Below are 23,730 nucleotides of genomic sequence, written 5' to 3' on the forward strand. Positions count from 1 at the left end.
TGTCACAGCATCCACAATAAATTTCATTTGATAGTGATTTCCGATGGATTATTTTCGATAAAAAGGAAAGATCAAGGGCACGAATGTCGAACACCAACATGAGATATCCACAGCACATCGGGCTATTCTTTGCTTTGCCAGAAAACTATAATGAAAAATAAAGTACCCCGTCCCGAGTTGATCGTTCACGTTTCTCTGTACTCTACTGCCAATAAAGAGAGTGGTCACCCACAACGACATTTTGTTGGAAAATTTTAAATACACAATGAGTAATGCCAATAAAAATGGTATATTTTTCAAATATTTAAACAGAATAAATAAAAAATGAACAATAACTAACTTTGATTATCAAATCTCAGCAATTTTCTGAAAAAAAATAATATAATATTTTACAAATGCATAACGTAATACATAGTATCAAATAGTTAGAGTGATATTACTCACATTACGAATTAACATTTCAGTCCTTGTTCAAGTTATCTTCATTTTGATATGACGAACCAGGGACTCCATATTCCTCTGCAATTTTTGTTCGAACATCAGTTAACATATCTTTGATAGCACGAAGGCCAGCAAGAGTTGATAAACTGCTACCTGATAGACACAAGTAGACTAAATCACGAATCTGACGTTGTTCAAAAAAATTTATTGATTACCATCATTATTATTCATATATTACACAATACCTTGATACCCTCTATCAAAGAATATCAAATTAATTATTCTTATTTCAACCCTGTTAGCAAGAAGCTTGAAATATTCGAAGATTATATGCCTTTTGAAAGTGAAAATGATTGTTGACAAATAAAGACAGAGCTATTTGCGTTATAGTTAAGTGCAAATACGATAAAGAATTCGCAAGAACTATGGATAAAAGATATTTAATAAAAATAAAACTTTCACATATCCAATGGCTCAATGCAATTGCACTGTGAAGATAGCGCAACAGTATGGCAGATACGCCATATGATTAATCTGTCTTATCGGCTTTTTCCCACTTGGGATTAATAAGTAAATCCTCTCCTGTGAGAGGCCAAACATTCTTGAAAACAAAATATGTTATATTAAAGGAACTTGAAATATATAAATATTACATGCCTTCTGACAGTGAATAGCCACTATAACTCCGTTTTCTGCTGATAGTAATATCTTCTTGTTTTTCCTTTTCTTCATTTGCCTCCACTCCAGCTGAAAAGAACATAATTACTTCCAAATAAGAATCCGAGTTACCAAAATACCGCACATAAATTATGTACAAAGAGTTGAATATCTATCTCTAGGTTATATTGTGATTTCGTGAAATGCAAGGCTTTTGAAAGCCTTCATTGCCTAACAGATTTTACCTGTAAAACCTGAAGGATTTATTTTCTCTAGTTCAGTTCATTAGAGTATAGAATTCATTAGAATAAACAAAATATTCGTTCGGTATTAAAATATCCAAAAACTATGATGACCGACTATTTTTGGGATTACGGTAGATATACAGGGTGGTCGCTGAAAAAGCAGAAAATTTGAAGATCATATGAGATCGCGAATAAAATGCGTATAGGTATAGGGTGAGTTGGAACGATATCCCACAATTTAATTTTCAAAAGAGTTAAGACACTGCTCTGAAGTGCACTGACAACATTTTGAGCATCTACAACACAAGCAACATAGGCCTTTAAAAACCTTGAAAAAGTTATCCATTGTAAAATTAAATAGCTGTTCGACAAATTTTCTGTTTTTCTGACAACCAACCACCCTGTATATTTATTTTTCAAAATTAAAAAATTTCACCTCTTTTCAGCTGATCAAGAATAGAACTGAGTCTTTCATTCACTTTCTGGTCTCTAACAGTCACATTAGAAACGCCAGGAAACAAAATATTTTCACTTTCTGTAGGACTGGCCGGATGAATAGCAAAATTTTCAAGACTACATGGCCTAAGAGAACTCGAACTGCCAGTTTTAGCAGACGTCATAATAGAACTTGAATCGATGTTTATGATGGATGGAATAGGTTCAGCAATATGTTGAGTAACAGGACGTGGAGGTCGAGTATTTGTCACATTTAATCCTGATTGAAATGACTCTACTTGGTATGCTATCACCCCTGGAGTTATTCTGTTATCATGTGTTTCAGGCACAAAATCAGATGACTGCACTCGGCAAAGAATAACTTTTCCAAACTGATTCTTAGTTTCTGTATGTAGGATATTTTTGTTTTGATTCTTTTGCGCACGAGAATCAAATTCAACATCTTGGTATGTTGGTTGTTTCCCCTGTGAAGCATCATCACGAAGTACAGTCTTAGAAACAACTTTGGAGTCTATTTCATATTTCATTGGCAGACTTCCTTCAGGACGTAAGACATTGAAAACTTCTCTTATTAGAGAATTTGGCAGATTTATCATTGAAAAAGAAGGTTCTGAGATTTCTGATTGTAGAGATAAAATATCGGATTCAAATTTTTGTCGTTGTCCTAAAATGCTTCTCATTGCAACTGCTTCACCATTTTTAAAAAGATATGGTGAAAAGTCGCTCAAATTAGAAGAGGATAGTGTAGATTCATATGTAATAGTGGATCCAGTTGAGAGACGAGATTTCTTTTCGACAATGGGAACAGCTAGCGAGGACAAAGACTCGGGCTTTTGTTCCACTCTCGTTGCTTTTCTTTTGAACATGACACTGGGTACTTTTGATAAGTCAATTGACATTGTGCCTGATGATGTTTCTTTCCTCGCACTTAATTTTGTAGAGGTTGATGTAGTCTCACTAGTTTCAGATCGGGTCTTCACAGGTCGAGTTATTTTGATGAGGTTACTAGGAACCCGTGACAAGTCGATCGATTGTGTGTCAGAAGACCAATCTTCTTCTACAGAACCAGTTTGCATTTCTGGTGTTTGTGACTCGACTGAATAGTCCTTCGAGCTTCCAGCTGGCGAAGTAATGTCAAGTGCAGATAATTTTTCTTCATAATGTCGCGTTTTTGATTTCTGACTTTCCACACTTTTGACTGATGATTTTTTTATACTGAGTGATGAAATTGATTTCAATGATGGAATAGAACTCATTGCTCGAGAGGCCACCTCGGCTGATTCTAAGCTGGAAACATTACTCGTTTCTCCATCAAGAGCAGTGTGATATGAAAGTAAAGATATGTCTGATGACTCTGATTCCCTACTTTCAACTGAAGAAATTTTTGGACTGCCTGTGGCACTTTTTGTACTTCCACTCCATGATGATGTAATGGCATGTGCAGATAATTTTTCTTCATAATGTTGCATTTTTGATTTCTGACTTTCCTCACTTTTGACTAATGATTTTGTTCTACTAAGTGATGAAATTGATTCCAATGGTGGGACAGATTCTTGATAGGAAGACAGTTTCAAAGAACTCATTGTTGCTTGAGAGCCCACCCTAGTGGAATCTAAGTTGGAAACATTACTCTTTTCTCCGCCAAAAGCAGTGTGATATGAACTTAAAGATATGTCCAATGATTTGGATTCCTTACTTTCAATTGAAGAAATTTCTGGACTGCCTGTGGCATTTTCTGTACTTTCACTCCATAATGATATACCGGTAATGGCATGTGCAGATAATTTTTCTTCATAATGTCGCATTTTTGATTTCTGACTTTCCTCACTTTTGACAAATGATTTTGTTCTTCTAAGTGATGACATTGATTCTGATGGTGGAGTAGATTCTTCATAAGACGACAGTTTGAAAGAACTCATTGTTTCTTCAGAGCCCATCACGATTGATTCTAAGTTGGAAACATTACTCATTTCTCCACCAAAAGCAGTGTGATATGAAAGTAAACCCATGTCTGATGACTTGGAATCCTCACTTTCAATTGAAGGAATTTCTGGTATGTCCGTGGCACTTTTCGTACTCTCACTCCAAGTTGGTGTAATGTCATAGGCAGATAATTTTTCTTCATAATGTCGCATTTTTGATTTCTGACTTTTCTCACTTTTGATTAATGATGTTGTTCTACCAAGTGACGAAATTGATTCCAATGGTGGAATAGATTCTTCGTAAGAAGAAAGTTTTAAAGAAGTCATTGTTTCTTGAGAGCCCACCTCAGTTGATTCTATGTTGGAAACATTACTCATTTCTCCATCAAAAGCAGTGTGATATGAATTTAAAGAAATGTCTAATGATTTGGATTCCTTACTTTCAATTGAAGGAATTTCTGGTCTGTCTGTGGCACTTTTTGTGCTTTCACTCCATATTGATGATAAAGATATTGTTTTATCAGAAATGCTAGAAGGTTTATTTTTCACTTGTTTGTGTGATTTCCAAAACATGCTTGGAACTCTCGACAAATCAATTGAGTGATTTTCTGATGAGGAAACTTCCTCAGATGAAGATGGCATAGTCTCATCTGTTTCTTTTTGCAATTCCTCAGAATTCCAAGAAGCCTGTGATGAGCCTGTAAATCTTCTTTCTGACAAAGTAGACTTTGATAGTTCACTGCTAAGATATTGACTCTTTTTATCATCTTCTCTTCGAAAAATTCGGCCTCCAGATTTCATTGCTATATCATGGTATGACGGAGGTTTTGGTGAAATTGTTTGAGACGGCTGTAAAACATTTTTATCCGATACCCTCAACACAGGAATATTTATTCTCTCTCTTGATTCTCCATCCATAGCTGTATGGTATGACAAAGACGGCTGTGTTTCAATTTCCAAGTTATTTTCAGTGACCGAGTACCGAGATTTCTTTTTACTGATTGGAGCTGTTTCATCTTCATGCCAAAGAGATGAGTGAGAAGTCACAGATTCATTTAGTTTTGCTGCAGAAGTGACAGAACTGGATACTCTGGATTTAGATGAATCAATCAAAGTTCCGACCAAAGAATGCTGCCTTCTTTCAATTCGATTTTTCGTTGATGATATTGATTTGGGGTACTCAATAACTGATTTTGTCAAACTAGAAGATTTACCACTATATGTACTGGGTAAATGGGATGAATCAACAGACCATGTTCTAGATGAAACAGCTTCATCAGAAGGAAGTGTTTCGATAACGTTCATCCTATTTCTGCTGTCATCAATCCACTTTTTAACGTAGGGTAACCTTGATCTGGATACATCACTAAAAGTTTCTTGTTGATCAACTTTTTTGGGTAAAGGTTGTCTCACTTCAACACTATTCAAATCACGGGAAAGAGATTCAGAAATTGCGTCACCTATATTTTCATCAGATAATTGCTTTGAACCTTTCTCTGTAAAACTTTGGCACCAAGAAGTATCATCAGTCTGAGTCCTATGTATATTTTCAACATCCCGACTATCAACACCAATGAAGTGTGACAATTTTCTTTTCGAAGTTGTGCTTTTTATTTGACTTCTTTCCGATTCATAGTCAAACCATTCTGCAGATCGATTAGCTCCAGAATCTGGTAGCTTTTCAAGTGTTAAAGAAGAGGCCCCAACATTTGTTGCATGTTCATATCGTTTCACCGGTAATGTATCAGGCAAAGAATCGTCTTTTGAAATGGAAAGTTGTTTCTCCCGAATTACTTGAACTGAAGATTTTTGTCGTGTGCTTTCAGCATCTATCTTTGCTGCGATGCCACTTACCATTTCTTCATAAGTTGGGAAGTCACTTGCATCTTCTCCATTTGTTAGAATTGATTCTTCTGCTGAATGTTTCAATTCTCTTTCCACATCTTCATAATCAACCATGCTATCAGCAACATCAAATGTTCTATCAGAACCGTATCCAGTATGGCTCAAACCAGTGTCTATCATTTGAGAGGCAGGTGAATATTGAGAAGCTCCAGATTCAGAAAACTTCGTAGATTGTTTCTCATAAGACATTTTCTCTGGTACATTCTCATGAGATGTCTCAATTTCACTTTCAGAATCATCATCAGAATCGAGCGTTTGTGCACGTATCTCTTTATGACTAGGCCATTTCAATTTCTCTGAAGGTTTTTTTGAATCGATACCTTTATAGATGGGTGAAACGGGAGCTGCTGGTTCTTCATAAAGAACTGAAGATGTTTCATAAGAATTCTCTCTGTCAGGTATGATCATTGTATCAACAGTTTTTCGCCTTCTTTCTGGCAAATATTGTTCCACAATATCACCAGGTTCAGTAATATGAGATGCTTTTTTCATCCGGTCGGTTGATCGCTTCCTGTCACTAGAGATTCTTCTATCTGTGGTCTTCATTGTGGAATGTTTTTGTTCATGCCTGAACTTGCTACTATATTTTCTAGGTATATCCACAGGTGGCTCAGTGACATCAGATTGGCTATATTCTTCCTTTTTTCCAATTTGCTTAGAAGCAATTTTTTCCAGTTGTTCAGGATAGCCCTTCCTATCAGTTTGAGCAGGTGCTCTGGTGTCAATTTGGATTTTGCGACTATGTTTGTTCATAATTTCTTCTGATGGCTTTATTAAAGCAGCTGCATTTTTACTTTTCAGTATTTGTTTAGAAGTCAGTTTATCAGGGCGCTCAGGTGAGTCCTTTTGATCAGTCCATATTACCTTGGTACTTGATTTTATCATAGATTGTTTTGAGTCCTGTTTAGGTTCGCTATCATGTTTCTTGATTATTGCAGCTGATTTCTGAGCTACAAATGCATCAAGTGGTTTCTCATATAGACTTTCAGAATCATCCGCAGAATCGAAAACTTGAGGTATCTGTTCATACCTAGGTCTCAGCGGCCTTTGTTTCACATGAATATCTTTATATGCAGATGCATCTGATTCGGTGGAAGTGGTTGAAAATGTTTCATGAACTTTTTGTTCTTCGTATACCAATGTCGAATCAACACTTTTTTGCTTTCTTTTGAGTGAATGTTGCTTCACAATATCATGAGGTTCTAACACTTGGGGTTGGATACGAGAAGAAGATTTTCTAGGTCGTTTATGAGATCTCTCACTATCACTAAAAATCTTTCCCTCATATGTATTTATCATAGATGATTTAGTGCCATGTTTTAATTTTGGATTCCAGAAAGCATATTGTGCATCATCCTCTCTTTCCTGTTTAAATGAAAATTGTGAAACTTCTTGTCGTTTTTCAGATAGCTTTTTTAGTGGTACAGAAGACGCAAGAGATTGCTTCATTTCAATTTCAGAATCGTCATCGAAATCAATGACTTGTTCATGTGTTTCTTTGTGACGAGGTGACTCTGATTCAGGTTCAGTGGAAAAAACTGAAGATATTTTGTAAGATTCGACCAATGTGTCAATACTCTTTCTTCTCTTTCCTGGTAAAACTGGATCAACAATATCACTAGATTCGGTAACACTGGGTTGAACTTTGGATGGAACTTTTTCCATTCGTTCAGTTACAACCTTCCTATCGCCAGAGATAATTCTATCCTTGGTTTTGATAGTAGATTGTTTAGCTACATGCTTGAACTGGCTACTAAATTTTCTAGGCATATCCACAGGTGGCTCAGTAACATCAGATTGCCTATATTTTTCCTTTTTTCCAATTTGCTTAGAAGCAATTGTCCCCAGTTGTTTAGAAGAGCCCTTCCTATCAGTTTCAACGGGCACTCTTGTGTCACTTTTGAAGTTGCTACTATATTTCTTCATGATTTGTTCTGATGGTCGTTTTTGTCGTCTTTCAGATGACTTTTTCTGCGGCACGAAAGTTGCAAGAGATTCTTCCAGTTCAGTTTCAGAATCGTCATCGGAATCAATGACTTGTTTATGTATCTCTTTGTGATGAGGTGACTTAGATTCAGATTCAATGGAAGAGGATGTGTCAGAAGATTCGACCAATGTTTCAATAATACTCTTCCATTTCCTTTCTGGTGAAACTGGTTCAACAATATCACTAGATTCAGTAACACTGGGTTGAACTCTAGATTGCACTTTTTCCATGCGTTCAGTTGAGCCAATCCTATCACTAGAGATTCTTCCATCCTTGGTTTTGATAATGGATTGTTTCGCTACATGCTTGAACTTGCTACTATATTTTTTAGACATATCCACAGGTGACACAGTAACAACAGATTGGCTTCGTTCTTCCTTTTTTCCAATTTGCTTATAAGCAATTTTACCTAGTAATTTAGGATACACAGCCTTATAAGTTTCAACAGGTACTTTTGTGCCATCTTTGAAGTTGCCACTATAAGTCCTCATGATTTCTTCTGATGGCAGTTTTTGTCGTCTCTCAGACGACTTTTTCTGTGGTACAGAAGTCGCAAGGGATTCCTCCAGTTCAGTTTCAGAATCGAAATCAATGACTTGTTCATGTATCTTTTTGTGATGAGGTGACTCCGATTCAGATTGGATGGAAGAAGATGTGTCAGAAGATTCGACCAATGTGTCAATACTCTTCCACTTCCTTTCTGGTAAAACTGGTTCCACAAAATCACTAGATTTGGTAACATTGGGTTGTACGGATGGGAACTTTTCCATGCGTTCAGTCAAGCCTCTCCTATCGCCATAGATTTTTCCATCCTTGGTTTTGATGATTGATTGTTTCGCTACATACTTGAACTTGCTAGTATATTTTCTAGGCATATCCACAGGTGGCTCAGTGACATCAGATTGGTTATATTCTTTCTTTTTCGCAATTTGCTTAGAAGCAATTTTAACTAGTCGTTTAGGAGAGACTGCCTTATAAGTTTCAACAGGCACTCCTGTGTCATTTTTGAAGTTGCCACTATATTTCTTCATGATTTCTTCTGATGTTCGTTTTCGTTGTCTCTCAGATGACTTTTTCTGTGGTACAGAATTCGCAGGAGATTCCTTCAGTGCTGTTTCAGAATCTCCATTGGAATCAATGACTTGTTCATCTATATCTTTGTGACTAGGTGACTCCGATTCAGATTCAGTGGAAAAAACTGAAGATGGGCTATAAGATTTGACCAATGTGTCAATACTCTTCCTTCTTTTTTCTGGTAAAACGGGTTTCACAAAATTACTAGGTTCAGTAACTTTGTGCTTGACTCTAGATGGCACTTTTTCCATTTGTTCAGTTAAGCCCCTTCTATCGCCAGAGATTCCCCCATCCTTGGCTTTGATAGTGAATTGTTTCGCTACATGCTTGAACTTGCTACTATATTTTCTAGGTATACGCATAGGTGGCTCAGTGACATCAGATTGGCTACGTTCTTCCTTTTTTCCAATTTGCTTAGAAGTAATTTTACCTAGTAATTTAGGAGACACAGCCTTATAAGTTTCAACAGGTACTCTTGTGTCACTTTTGAGGTTAGCACTATATTTCTTTATAATTTGTTCTGATGGTCGTTTTTCAGATGACTTTTTCTGTGGTACAGAAGTCGCAAGAGATTCCTCCAGTTCAGTTTCAGAATCGTCATCGGAATCAATGACTTGTTCATGTATCTCTTTGTGATGAGGTGATTCCGATTCAGATTCAGTGGAAAAAACTGAAGAGACGTCAGAAGATTCAACTAATGTGTCAATACTTTTCCATTTCCTCTCTGGTAAAACTGGTTCAACAATATCACTAGATTCGGTAACACTGGGTTGAACTCTGGATGGAACCTTTTCCATGTTTTCAGTTAAGCCCATCCTATCACTAGAGATTCTTCCATTCTTGGTTTTGATAGTGGATTGTTTCGCTATGTGCTTGAACTTGCTAGTATATCTTCTAGACATGTCTACAGGTGGCTCAGTGGAATCAGATTGGCTAAATTCTTTCTTGCACCTAATTTCATTAGAAGCAATTTTATTTAGTCGTTTAGGAGAGATCGCCTTAAAGGTTTCAACAAGCACTCCTGTGTCACTTTCGAATTTGCCACTATATTTCTTTGTGACTTCCGATGGTCGTTTTTGTTGTCTTTCAGGTTGCTTTTTCTGTGGTACAGAAGTCGCAAGAGATTCCTCCAGTTCAGTTTCAGAATCAACATCGGAGTCAATGACTAGTTCATGTATCTCTTTGTGATGAGGTGACTCCGATTCAGATTCAGTGGAAAAAACTGAAGATGTGTCAGAAGATTCGACCAGTGTGTCAATACTCTTCCATTTCCTCTCTGGTAAAACTGGTTCCACAATATCAATAGATTCAGTAACACTGGGTTGAACTCTGGATGGAACCTTTTCTATGCGTTCAGTTACGCCCTTCCTATCACTAGAGAGTCTTCCATCCTTGGTTTTGATAGTGGATTGTTTCGCTACGTGCTTGAACTTGCTACTATATTTTATAGGCATATCCACAGGTGGCTTAGTGACATCAGTTTGGGTATATTCTTCCTTTTTCCTAATTTGCTGGGAAGCTATTTTGCCTAATCGCTTAGGTGAGACCGCCTTATCAGCTTCAACTGGCACTCCTGTGTCACTTTTGAATTTGCTACTATATTTCTTCATGATTTCTTCTGATGGTTTTATTAAAGCAGCAGCATTTTTACTCTTCCATTTTTGTTGATAAGTTAATTTTTCAGGCTGTTCATGTGAGTCCTTTTTATCAGTTTGTATTTCCCTGGTACTTGTTTTCATCATAGATTGTTTTGCGCCATGTTTAGGTTTGCTATCTTGTTTCTTGATCATTGGAGATGTTTTCTGCACTACAGATGTGTCAAGTGGTTTCTCGTCTACACTTCCATTCTCATCTTCAGAATCAACAATTTGTGGTATCTCTTTATAACTCGGCTTCGACGGCTGGTTTGCTTGGATATCCGTATATGATACTATTGATTCAGTGGAAGAGGTTGAAGATGTTTCATAAAATTTTTGTTTGTCAGATAAAACCGCTGATTCAACACTAACACTTTTTTGATCTCCTTTCAGCGAATGTCGTTTTATAATTTCATCATGTTCAAACATGTGGGATTGAATACTAGAAGCAACTTTTTTAGGTTGTTCAGATATTCCCTTACTATCACAGGAAATTTTCTTTTCGAATGTGATAAGTTGTTTTGTGTCATGTTTGGATTTTTGCTTTGCAAAATCATATGGGGCATCATCTTCCTTTTCTAGAATATTCTTAGGAGTATAACCAGGTTGTCCAGATGAGTTCTTTCTATCACTTATGGCTGATTGCTTTTTATCATGTTCAAACTTGCTGCCATGTTTTTTGATCATTTCCTTTGGTGTTTTTTTTATAGAAGTTATGTCAGGTTGTTCAGGTAAAGTCTTCTTGTCACTCAAGAATTTTTCATCGTTAGTAATGATTCCTGATCGATTTTTGTCATCAAACTTTTCTCTATGCCTTGTCCCCAATGGTACTTTTTCCAAAACAGAAGATTTTTTCGTTTTCGGAATATCCAATTTTGTTTTGACATCATCTGTTGCAGAAACAGGCTCAGAAACAAATGACAATGAAATAAGATCCTTGGCAGAACGTCTGGCTTTCTTTTCATTTTTAGATTTGACAGTGTCATCAGTTTTGATGGTGGGCAAAGTTGATTTGTCTGCCACAATCTGTGATGAAGATTGCTTGTGAGGTTGCTTCATTTTGTGAGGAATTCCAAGCATCAGCCTTTTCGACTCAGCTTTGGAGTCTTTTTCCAAATGTTTGCTCTTACTGCTTTTGCTATCAGTATGTAATGAGGATACGTTATCTTCTTCTTCAAAATTGTAATTTTTGAATTTTCCGGTGTCGTCTACTGAACATTCAGAAGTCGAAGTACCAGTAATATCAGATTGCTTAGTTGATATTTGACTTTTTTCAGAGAAAGAGGTTATCAAATCTAGTTCTGCTGGTCCTCCAGGATATACTGCTTTTGTAGGACCAACGTCATGATCAGAATCATCTTCTGATACATCATTTAAGATTAAGTCCTGTGGAGCCTGAGTGCTGCTTTGTTTTGAAATACCAATTTCACCCAATGACGCAAAAGAGTCCGAATCTGTGACAAAAGCAGATTCTTTTATATCCTTATATATCTGTTCAGCCATAATGCTATCTACTGTGGTTGAACTGCTTTTAGCACAAGTACAGCAACTAAAAAGACCTCTCTTCTTCCTTGCCTTCCTGGAAGTTTGTTTTGTAATCTTTGCTTTCTTCTGTCTTGTACCTTGAGATTTAGTGCTACCTGGTAAAAATATTTCTTCGGAGGCAACCTGAGATTTTAATCTGCTAACAGAACTTTTACGTTGTCGTTTATTTGGAGTTTCATAGTCAGGCTCCACTGGCGAGGGAGACTTTCCAACTTCACCTCTTCCGAACACATTATCTGAATCACTTTCAGAAGCAAAACCGTCTTCAGAATCGGTGTCAGAACTAGCTAAGCTTTCATTAAGATTTTCTTTTTTCCATTTCTCTTTATCACCATACTTTTTCTGCTGAGTCTTTCTCATGGGTTCAACTCTACTTTGAACTGTAATCGTTTCTGAGCTTTTATCAAATGCCTTATTGTCCTCTTTTATTACTGAAACTTGATCAGATGCTCTGTGGTGACGAACATTTGACTTATCTTGCTTTGTCACAGTTGGTTTGTCATATGACTTTTGTCCCTTATTTTTTTCAGTGGGTTTCTTTTGTAAATCTTTGAGGTTACTTAGTGTGATATTACCTTGCTCATTAATTGTGATACGCTTGCTTTCATTGTCTGGCTTGAAATGAGACAAATGGACAGATTCCCCAAGTATCTTATTAACTATGGAAGCGGCTTGTTTTTCCAAAGTACTATGGACCTTTTCGGAAATTTGGTCTTTAGGTAGTTTGGTTTTGGTAACGTGCGTCTTGTAATTGAATGGATTCTGCAAATTATCTTGAACCAAAATACGTCCATCCATATGTGTTAAGCTAGATTTATCAGAAGTTGTTAGTAAACTCATATCAGAAACTGCCCTCGACTGTGGTTGGACATCGATAGTGCCATCATCTTGAATTTCAAATCGCTTGTTACTTTCAACAACAGTCGAATCACCAAAATGTGATCTGCCGATTTGTGCTGATTGCAATACTCTCAATGATGAAACAGGTTTGTGAGACGTAGCAATCTTTTTCTGATGTTGATGGATAGGCTGGAATGAATTTGCGTCTTCTTGTGGAAGGTCATTTGTTGGATAGCTTGTCTCATTTACTGACTCATCCAACTTGTTCTGTTCACGCTTTACAGTTTTAGTTGGAACTTGCACTGACGTCTTCGACGAGCGATCAAATGTCTCCACACAGGATTTTCCAGCCAATTTGTCTCCAGATTTGTACTTCTTATCTGAAGTGCCTGGAGGAGAGGAACTTGTTGCAGTATAGCTGATAGAATCCGCTTTTGGGCTTACACTTTTCTCTCTGTCGAGTTTGGGCTGATGAAGACGTGATTTTTGAGATACAATTTCAGGTGACTGATTGCGCAATTCAGTATCTGGTAATAAATCATCAGGTGTATTCACTTTAGAACATGATCCAGATGAACTTTGATATCCATCATGCCCAACAGATCCATCTACTTCTAGAAGAGAATATGTTTTAGCTGATGGAGTTTTGCTTGATATCTCAGATAATAGTTTGCTTGTATGTGACACAGAGCTACTTTCACTCATGGATCTTGTAATAGGGTCTTTAATACTCTTTGGGTCTTTGGGTTTAGTTGAAGTTATATCTTTGCTAGTTTCTACAACATCACTGCCTGTATGTTCTATACCATATTGAGTTGGCTTGTTGGCCTTGTCGCTAGTACTAATATCCAATCTTAACTTTTCAGGTTTATCGCACTGTGATTCCGATAAAACTTCACTCAGTTTATTCAAAGACTTAGAACTACTTTCAATTTCAGAACTAAGCACATCAACATTATTCATGTCATCATCAAATCTAGTATAAGATGATGTTGTTCTTGATAATTGTTCATATGATTTTTCTAATGATTGCGAAAAAGCATCAATATCAGAGTGGCTACCTTTATCCTGAGAATCTAAAACTCTTTGACTTGATGAACTCTGTGAATATGATGTAGTAATCTTTTTCTCAGGTGTTGTATCCTCTTGAAGCATTGACTTTGAAAAGTTCGAAAGTAATCCTGACACGACTTCACCAAATGCTTGTATAGAAAACTTCTTGAAGGAAAATTTGGATGTTTGGTCAGTCAAACTACCCATTGCAGAAGTAGATCCTGAAGTAATTGTTGAAACAGCATCAGATTTTTCAGGCAATGGGGATGCTGCAAAATTATCTTTCTCAGGACGGCTGCTTAGTTCTGAGTAACCTAATGATGAATTTGATAACTCTCTCACAGAAGGTAACTTGGAATATGATCTAGAAAGATCATCATTCAGAAGCTCACTTCCCTTTGCCACAGAATCGATGGAAGATTTTGAAATTCTATCTGGCTTTTTCAGTGAAGAGACACCAGAATATTGTGATGCATTCTCTTCACTTCTGTCAGTTTGAGAACCCGAGTAATTCAATAATTCTGACTCCGACTTTTCAGATATTTTCGAAAATGCTTTATCGGAATGAGAAATTGACTTAGTTTTTTGAGAATCAATATTTGATTTCTTTGAATCATATGGTAAATGGGTAGGCAGACGTGAAGAGTTTTCAGATATATTGATTGACAGTTGAGCAGAATATGATGGTGGCAAAGTTCCCTGTCCAGAAATTTTACCAGTACTAGCATCAGCATGAATCAAAGAGTCATCACTTTTTAGTGAGAGCTTTTCTGAATTAGATTCTGAAGTTTTAGACCCTGCAGAATCAAACTTCCTAGGATCAGCAACTGAGTAGTTCGAAGTCTTTAGGCGTGCTTTTTCATTTGTCTTTACAGACTGAACACCAGAATAAGACTGTGACAATGTGTCATGATCAGATTGAGAACTGTTTTGGCTACTAGAACCTGAATAGCTAGATAAATTGGCATGAGATTTTTTAGGCAAAGACAGATCAGAATAGGATTGACTTTGCTCGATATTTGTACCCTTTTCTTTGTCCGACAACGAGTGAGATGTACCAGAATAAGATGCAGGTGACCGATCTTCATGGAAAAGGTCTATCCGTCCAGTATCAGACATCATTTTTGATTCTTCACTCATTTTTTCGGAGGAATATAACTGATGATTAGACGACAATAAATCTCCGTCTTCAGTAATTCTTCCAGTTTCAGATTTTGAATAATTTGATGATCCAAGTGATTGTTTTCCATCTTCTCGCAAGGAAGGCAAATGTGAATATGTTGACGTGTTTTTTGATATGTTTTCAAATCCATATCTTGAGTAAATCGAAGATTTTGGTGTAGCTTGTTTCGATGGCAACTGATTAGAAAAGGAAGCCAATGAACTTCCTTGATTCGAAATGTCACTCTGTACAAAACTTTTCTCTGTTCCAGATCTTGAATGAATTGGGGATTCATAGACGTTTTTAGTGGAAGACTGATCCGATGATGCAGACGAAATTTGCTGTTCGTAACTATCACTCACTGAGGACCTTTTTCTCGCACCAAATTTTGAGTAATGTGAAGATTCTGATGAAGAACCATCAGAGTCGTTAACTGATGAATGATGAGAATTCGGTTTCCATGAACTCTTTAGATTAGAAATATCACTGTCTAGAGAGCTTTTCCCGGCAGAGTGATGTGAAGTTTTATCAGGTTTCTTTATTGAAGACTGTTCAGAATATACCTCTGACAAACTTGAATAGGCTTTGGCAGAAGCTATACTAGATTTTTCAGAAGGTGGTAATAATAATGGACTTGGCTGGTTAGTAATATTACTTTTTGTAGAACTCTTTTCAGCTACAGAGTTGGTATGGTCCGAAGAAAATTCTGTTTTTGGTTCATCATCTTTTTCAGATGTTGATTGTCCTAAATAGGATTTTAGTGGAGTTTCGTGACTGGAAAAATCACTTTTCTCTGTTTCAGACTTTGTAGAAATTGCATCACGTTTTTTCGGAAAGCCTCTACTGTTTCTTGATATTGAGTAGCTTAAAGAAAGTTTGTCGTAAATTTCATCAGATTGCTTGTGAGAAGATGGTTCAGAATATGATGCTGACAAACTTTCCTCTTTAGAAACATTGCTCTTTGTTGAAATTTTTTCGGATGCTAATCTTGAGTACCCTGAGAATTTTGACAAAGTTTGTTCAATGTTAATCTCAGCCGAAGGATCAGAATATGATACTGATAAACCTTCTTGTTTAGAAATATCACTTTGCTTAGAGCTTTTTTCAGCAGCAGATCTTGAGTAACTTGAAGGTTTTGGCGAAACTTTATCTAGTCGTTTTTCTGCCACATACTCAGAATATGTCTTTGATGAAGTGTTACTACCACTTAAGTCACTCATTGCAGAAGTCCTTTTGGATATAGATTTTGTGTAACTTGAAGAAGCTTTTGATAGGGATTCATCAGACTTTACTTTTGTCGATTGTTCGTCATCGAATTCAGAAAAACTTACATTTTTAGCAAAGTCACTCACTATAGAGGTCCTTTCCGAGGAAGCACTCTGCTCCTGAGGATCAATCCTCACCAAAATCCCGTCTGATACGGGATTTGAGTAACTTGAAGTAATGTTCGATAAAGATTCATCAAACTTTCTTTTTGTTGTATTTTTAGAAGCTGATTTCGAAGAAACTCTCTGCCCAGAAATATTGCTTGTACTTGCAGTATTGTCTGAGGCAAGGTTTGAGTAGTTTGACAAAGACTCTGAAGACACCCTCTTCTCAGAAATGTCACTGCCTACTGAAATCTCCCCTGATGCAGTTTTTGAGTAACTTGGAGTAGATTTTAATGTTGTCCCATCAGGTTTCCTTGTTGTCGACTGTTCATAATTAGATTCTGACGCACTTTCACTTCTGGTAAAGTCACTCTCTGCAAAATATTTTTCGGCCTCAGATTTTGAGTGACTTGATGCAGATTCTAATGATGCTACTTCAGATTTTTTTTCTGGTAGTTGTTTATCATAGGATTCCGACAAGCTTACACTTTTTGCAAAGTCACTCATAGAAGTGGTGTTACTTAAGTGAGATTTTGAATAACTTGAAGTGGAGTCACTTTTACCCGAAATCTTCTCAGTTGGAAATTTTGAGTAATTATTCACAGGTTTCCTTTTTGTGAGTTGATCAGCATATGGTTTTGAAGCATTTTGCTCAAAATAGTCACTCCTCACTGAAATTTCTCTTGATGTAGACTTTGAGTAACTTGAAGTAGATTTTAATGAGGTTTTATCAGGTTTTCTCAGTGCCGATTTCTCATAATTAGATTCTGAAATGCTTGCACTTATATTGAGGTCACTTTCTGCAGAGTACTTTTCAGCTCCAGGTTTTGAGTGACTGGATGCCGATTCTAATGACTTTACTTCAGATTTTCTCTCTGTTAGTTGTTTATCATAAGAGTCCGAGAAACTTACACTTTTTGCAAAGTCGCTCACAGAAGAATTATTATCTGACAAAGATTTTGAGTAACTTGAAGTAGAGTGACTCATACTCGATATTTTTTCAGTATCAAGTTTCGGGTAATTTGAAGTCGGTTTCCTTTTTGTCAGTTGACCAGAATATAACTCGGAAGATTCATTCTGCTCTAAAAAATCACTTTCTATTGAAATCTCCTCTGATGCAGATTTTGAGTAACTCGGAGTAGATTTTAATGAGGCTTCAAAAGTTTTTTTTGATGCAGATTTTTCGTAATCGGATTCTGAAACACTCTCACTCATATCAATATCATTCTCTGAAGAGATCTTTTCGGACTCAATGTTTGAGTAACTTGAAGGAGATTTTGTGGATTTTTCTCCAGATTCACTCTTCGGCAACTGTTCAGAATACGATTTCGAATAACTCTTCTGCTCAGAAAGTTCACTGGTGGCTGATAACTTCTTTGATTTTGAGTAGCTTGAAGACTTTGACAATCTTTCACCAGTATTTTTTCTTAAAGACATCTCTGAGTATGATGCTGAACTTTTTGGATCAATAAATTCACTTTTTGAAGATGCCGATTTCATGTCACTTCTATCGCTTTCAGTTTTATCGTATTCAGATTTGGTTGAATTTTGTGAGTATGTCGGCGTATCACTTTTTTTAGAAATGCTCTTACTAGAATCTTTTTGATGAGATATTGAATAAATTGCACTTCTTTCAGCTTCACTTGTACTTGAGTGGTCTTTCTGCGAATACTCCGAACTGCCAACTGATTCTAAAAATTTGGAAGATTTTTCAGATGAGCTTGTTGTTTTAGATACAGTTTCACCTTGACTACTTAATCCTGATTTACTAATAATATCACTATACTTTTGTTTATCTGTTCTACTGCTGAGAGTAGTAGCATCAGGTGAAATCTCATGGCCGAATGAGGTTGATTCACCACTTTCTGACTGTTTCTGACTTTCAGGCATTTTTTCATATGTTTCATATGAATCTGAACTATCTTTGCGCACAGAGGATTCCCTGATCTTTTTATATATACTTGATAATTTTTCTTGATCTTGTCCGTCTAGTGATGAATACTCATCATATGAAGCATCACTTTTTGATATGCGCTCATCTTCGGAAACTACACTACCCTTATAAGTTTTGTCAATTCCATATGATGAAATCTCACTGCTGGGGTGACTTTTCGTAACTACAATAGAAGAGTGGGACGATTGACCCTCACCAAAAGGCCCTGAATGTTTGATGGTTTGACTTGGATATGGTTTATTAGAAATTTTTGGACGAAAATCACCATGCTCCGATCTGATTGGTGGAAAAGGAATGTCTATAGCATCCCAGAAAATTTCTTCTTCCACAGGCGTTGATTTACTATCAATTCTATCATCTGGCATAACTGACCATATAGTGCTAATTTTAGGCACATCGCCACTACGTTGAGCCTTCTCATAAACTTGCAAATTTGTAATATCAACGGAAGAAGAGACATCAACTTGATCAGGTGGCAAAACATCAAGAAGATCCAATTTTAAAATGTCGGCAGATTCATCAACACCAAGTTGATCTAGACGAGAAAGATCAGCTTGAGCTGTGAAGTCTAATCTAGAAAGTTCCTTATCAGGTATATCACATTTGAGATTCCTCGGAAGACTTTTCCTTGACATTGTATCAATAAGATTCGCTGTTGATGTCGGTCTTTTGATTTGAAACTTGTCAAATGAAGACTGTGATTTCTGGCAAGCGGTTGTCCTTCGTTTCCAGCGTGCTTTTGATAACAAGGTCGCAGATGAAGAATCATCCTTGCCTGAATAATCATCTTCTTCAGATATAATTGAAATACTATCAACAACATCATTTTTGTCCACTTTTTGTGAAACATGTTTTAGGAGCATTGTTTTGGGCTGTAAGAAAAACATCGGTACTTGAAATAAAAGACCTTTAAGCTATTTAACTAACAATGGTGGTTGAAATAGACTCGTTAAAAAGCCAGATGTGTATCAGCTCAACATATATTAGAGCATAATTCAAAATTGATAAAATTAATTTTTTTTATAATTTTATATCACAATGATCATTAAATTAATTATGAACTAAACATAACAAAAATCTGAAAAATTTTGCATTTATTTTAATTTCATTGAAGATGATATTGATTTCGAAGAAATGATGATTGTAAAAACCATTTAGCCCCAAATAAATGGGAGTATTTTTGATTTAATGCTATCGAAATTTTTGATAGCATTTCTTCATAATGATAGATTAAAAAACTAATTATTTAAGTAAAAGTCAAATTTTTTTTATATCAAACTAGTTTAATGACAAAAATTAAAAATGGTTTCTCACCTCATTTTCAAAATTGATTTCATCTTGCATCCAATTAGCATTGAAGAAGATGAAAGCGAGAAGATCTTCAACAAACGTTCCAATAATTAAAAACAAGACGGCAGATGACAAAGAAGCATCAGTCATGTATTTAAAATCAATACCAGCAAAAGATACAACTTGGTAGCAATAATATAAGCAAAATGCAGACAGTAAAAGTGACATAGCCATTGTTATAATAGTCATGAATCCGTGTATGTAAGACACATTGTTTCTGATATTAGTTGAACCTGGATACTGATAAACTGTTCCTGTGTCAGTAACAATGCTGCTGCTATCTGCTGTTGTTTTGCTCCATGTGGTCTGAATGAATTGATTATCTCAGACTGAACATAATCATAATCTGAGATACAACAACACATAACCTACTCAAAGAATAAGGGTCGCGTTCTACTGACATTTTAAAATTGCCTTAAATATTTTTTCTTTCTTAAAACAAATACTACATTATATCTAACCATCATTTGTCTCAGAAATAATATTCAAAACATAAATTGGTGAATATAACTTTCAGTGATCACCTTTCCATTATTGTTTCTGCTGTTAGTTGAGGGCTTGCAAGCTTACTTTGAAAAAAGGGCGCTCCAGAAGTATGTGTACAAATATGGAGGTAACTTATTTTGTTCCCCCACTTTACATCAAGTTGAGTGAGGGGACTGAAACTCATGGGCAGGGGGTGTATTTACTTGGCTAATACAGACAGTCCCTGACTTCGTAATAGAACTAAATAAGGGAAATCGGAATAACTTTTCCTTAACCTGCTACACATACTACAGGAGTACCAAAAAAAAGCACAAAAAAATGGGGCGATCACTTGCACACAACGACTGCAACCTAATCATTCAGTCAAAAAATATGTTGTAATTGAGAGATGCTAAGATTACCATTTTCAGCAGAATTATCTTCATATTTCGAAACGATTTCAAGGCCTAATTACCTCTGCAATATCAACAAGTTTTTCATCAATCACTTCATCCTTACTTCCGTGGAGCAAAACAGAGCTAGTAATCACAGGAGCATTGATAATACGAGGAATATTTTGGAAAGTTTTATTTGTAGATGAAGCATTCGATAAAACTTGAGATGAAGATTCATTTTCATTTATTATCGAAACAGATGTAGTAGATTGTCCTGAAATACGATTAGTGGTATTATCCATTGTGTAAATGAGTAGTTCACCAAGAGAGCAATGCTCTAATATAAGGACAAGAAGTCAAACATGAAGTGGGATGTGTATCAAATCTTCGTATCATATTATCTTTGTAATCATAGTATCGATACGGTACTGCAGTCTTCTCGATTTTGACTGACCACCAGATTGCAACAATTATTGTGAATACAAAACTGCCACAAGGTACGCAATTTCTAATTTTGATGGCGTCATCGCAAACAAAAAAAAGCAAATCTCATAGAGCCCACAGCAATTTTTAAAATAAAAATAAGTAATGAATAGTCAGCCTTCTAGTGACAACAATTTTCAACCACTGAAAATGTCAAAGAACTATGTCTAGCAATTGAAGACAAAAGCGATTCTTCCATAACAACAAGAGAATTCTACCAACAACATAACACCAAAACGAACGTACTTTACTGTATAAAATTTACCTGTTCCAAACAGCATTTTAATCAAGTTAACAAAAAAGTTTGGTTCTGCATATTGCTCATATGAAGAAGATTGTGAAGCATTGCTGTCATGCGTATGAGTATTATTAGTTGATTTTGATATTGCATCTGCTCTTTGGCTCAAATTTACAGTTTTTATAGATTGGCTTTGGGATTTTTTCTCCGCATTTGACACATTATCCAAAGATTTTTTGTAGCTATTGTCATCATCTGTCATTGGCATATAAGCAGAAGAATTATCGATTCTACTGGAAGACCCGCCTGCGGAAGGTTGTGGGACAAAAGCAACATGTAGTGTTGTTAACGGAGCACTTTTACATCCCTCAGGAAATTGCTTGTATTTGTTTTTGCTGAACTGTCGCTGTCTTCTCCACATTACCTGAAAATTGATACGAGGAATAAGTGCAGTATGTCTGATTGAAACAACTGATATAAATGAGCAATAATTGATGAATCATTAAAAAATATTATTTAAAATTCAATTATTTTTTTTAATTGCAACCTATAATATAAACACACAAATACAATTTAACAGTTGGCTTATTGTGAAAAGTGCTTAGGACAGGCTAATTGCTGCACGAGTGATTATCAGCATGGACTTTGTAATGGGGTTTGCAAGTCTGAACACTAAAACAGTGTCAATCTGGGGTAAGATTGTTGGAATCTATACTTATGCAACAGATGCTCGGTTATGTTTTCAATATCCAACCAGAATCATTCATCTGTAATATACATTGTTAGTGTTTGTAAAGTTAGTGAATCAATTTATGGATCATCATATGATTAGGTGGCCTAATTGTCTTCTAACTTCTCCCGGATAAAATAAAAATCAATTTGGTTTAGATTTGCTTTCAATATTTGTGTCGGATATGTCATGTTATGCTCAAACTGAAAGAAACGAAACAAGTAAATCACCTGAGTTGAGTAAGTCGGAAATGGATATCCAGGACCTCTATCATCTGAAAAAGACAAATGAATTATAGTTCCAATTCTCACATAATTAAATAACTTCAATTTAGTTAGCTATCTTCCTTGTCTTTCCATTCTAATACCTGAATAAATATAAAGATTAGTTTTACATTATACCTCTATCATCAAATAGTTTCATCTCCGTATCAGTGATACCAAGCTTAGATTGAGACACTCCTGGTATTGCTTGAACAGTAGCAACTCCCTATAATATAAAGACGCTAACATTACCATTTGTTCAAATTGATAATTTTTATATTTTGTTTATGAAAAAGATACCTTTGCACTATACATAAACTTCCTGTTTCCTCTTGCACTCAATACAAATATTATTCTCAATATAAACAGTAACAAAATTCCGCCACACAAACCACTTGATATTGACAGAATTAAATTGTTTGTGACGCTTTCCAACCTAAATATACAAAAATGGAAATATTAATATATTTTTCGCTGATTATTTGTTTTCTGCGAGACTAACTACTTATCCTTCTTCTATGCTTTTGTGCCGGTGGATCTGTATTCATATTGTTGCAAGGATGCTGTAGCAAGAGTAGAGATAACAATCCTAAGTGATTCAAGAGTCTTGTTGCACACTAACACAAATATATTTCTGTAACGTTTCGTCTGAACTATGTATGTCTGAAGAAGTCTGACCTTGGTCAGACGAAACGTTACAGAAATATATTTGTGTTAGTGTGCAGCAAGACTCTTGAATCACTTAGGATTACTATATTTTACTGTATTATCAAGGTTGCAACTTGATTTGTCTACCCGTGCTGACGATAACCTTGTTGAGCATTAGGAAATACTCGCTTGCCGATGTGGCACATCGTGCCGAGCGCCAGGAATATGCTCACCACTGTACCTTTAATTACCCTGCGTGAGTTCGCAGATTCAAATCCCATGCTAGAGTTAATTATGTGCAAGATGATTGCTGGTTTCCTCGCGCCGTAGGGTGGTCCACATAACTGCTGGTGGGTTACAGCTTCGTCCTCTACCAAGTCAATGCTTCCGAAAACAAATGACTGGCTAACTAATCCCATACCAGACATGGACTGGTAACCGGATGAGAGGCCGTGGTTCGCTATATTAATGAGACAGCTTTCTTTCCTTGGGATAAATATGCAAATCTTATTTTCTCCTATCCTACATAAAACACTGTCAAACGAATATATTCTAATCTCTAAATATTTAGACAGACTATAACAAAATTTAAAAATAAAAAATAATAATTACCACACAGCCGCTTCAAAATCTTTTGACAATACTACATCAGGTCTAATATAATCATAAACCATGGCCGAAATAAGTATAGAAGCTGATAAAGATGTGAGGATGGAAAATAGACGGGGTGTCATCCGAAACATGTGATATCCTGAAGGACACCAAGAATATTTTGTTTAGTATATGTTAGTGATGTAGTGTATTTTACTATTTTAAGACACCTTAGACATATGCCGTTCGTTCACTCTTCTCTTTCCAAATCATCTCGCATTCATTTTATTGTATACGATTAACACGAACAAACTAATAG

The 23,730-nt window shown here is 36.0% G+C and overlaps 1 protein-coding gene across 1 annotated transcript in view; it reads right to left on the bottom strand.

Annotated features, from left to right (window-relative positions):
* Window positions 1-275: 275 nt before the first annotated feature.
* LOC120334588 (uncharacterized) overlaps window positions 276-23,730 on the bottom strand; it is a 78,414-nt gene continuing 54,959 nt past the window's right edge. Inside the window, exons 79-89 of the mRNA XM_078109429.1 lie at window positions 23,433-23,571; window positions 22,473-22,608; window positions 22,311-22,398; window positions 22,140-22,183; window positions 21,207-21,603; window positions 20,539-20,732; window positions 19,563-19,904; window positions 1,780-19,120; window positions 1,099-1,188; window positions 445-594; window positions 276-366 (exon numbers count right to left, since the gene is read on the bottom strand). Of these exons, the coding sequence (XP_077965555.1) occupies window positions 461-594; window positions 1,099-1,188; window positions 1,780-19,120; window positions 19,563-19,904; window positions 20,539-20,732; window positions 21,207-21,603; window positions 22,140-22,183; window positions 22,311-22,398; window positions 22,473-22,608; window positions 23,433-23,571 (18,905 nt within the window). The 3' untranslated portion in view covers window positions 276-366; window positions 445-460. The remainder of the gene's footprint in view (window positions 367-444; window positions 595-1,098; window positions 1,189-1,779; window positions 19,121-19,562; window positions 19,905-20,538; window positions 20,733-21,206; window positions 21,604-22,139; window positions 22,184-22,310; window positions 22,399-22,472; window positions 22,609-23,432; window positions 23,572-23,730) is intronic.

Source organism: Styela clava, chromosome 15 (assembly GCF_964204865.1).
Source record: "Styela clava chromosome 15, kaStyClav1.hap1.2, whole genome shotgun sequence".
In the NCBI taxonomy this organism is placed as follows: Eukaryota; Metazoa; Chordata; class Ascidiacea; order Stolidobranchia; family Styelidae; genus Styela; species Styela clava.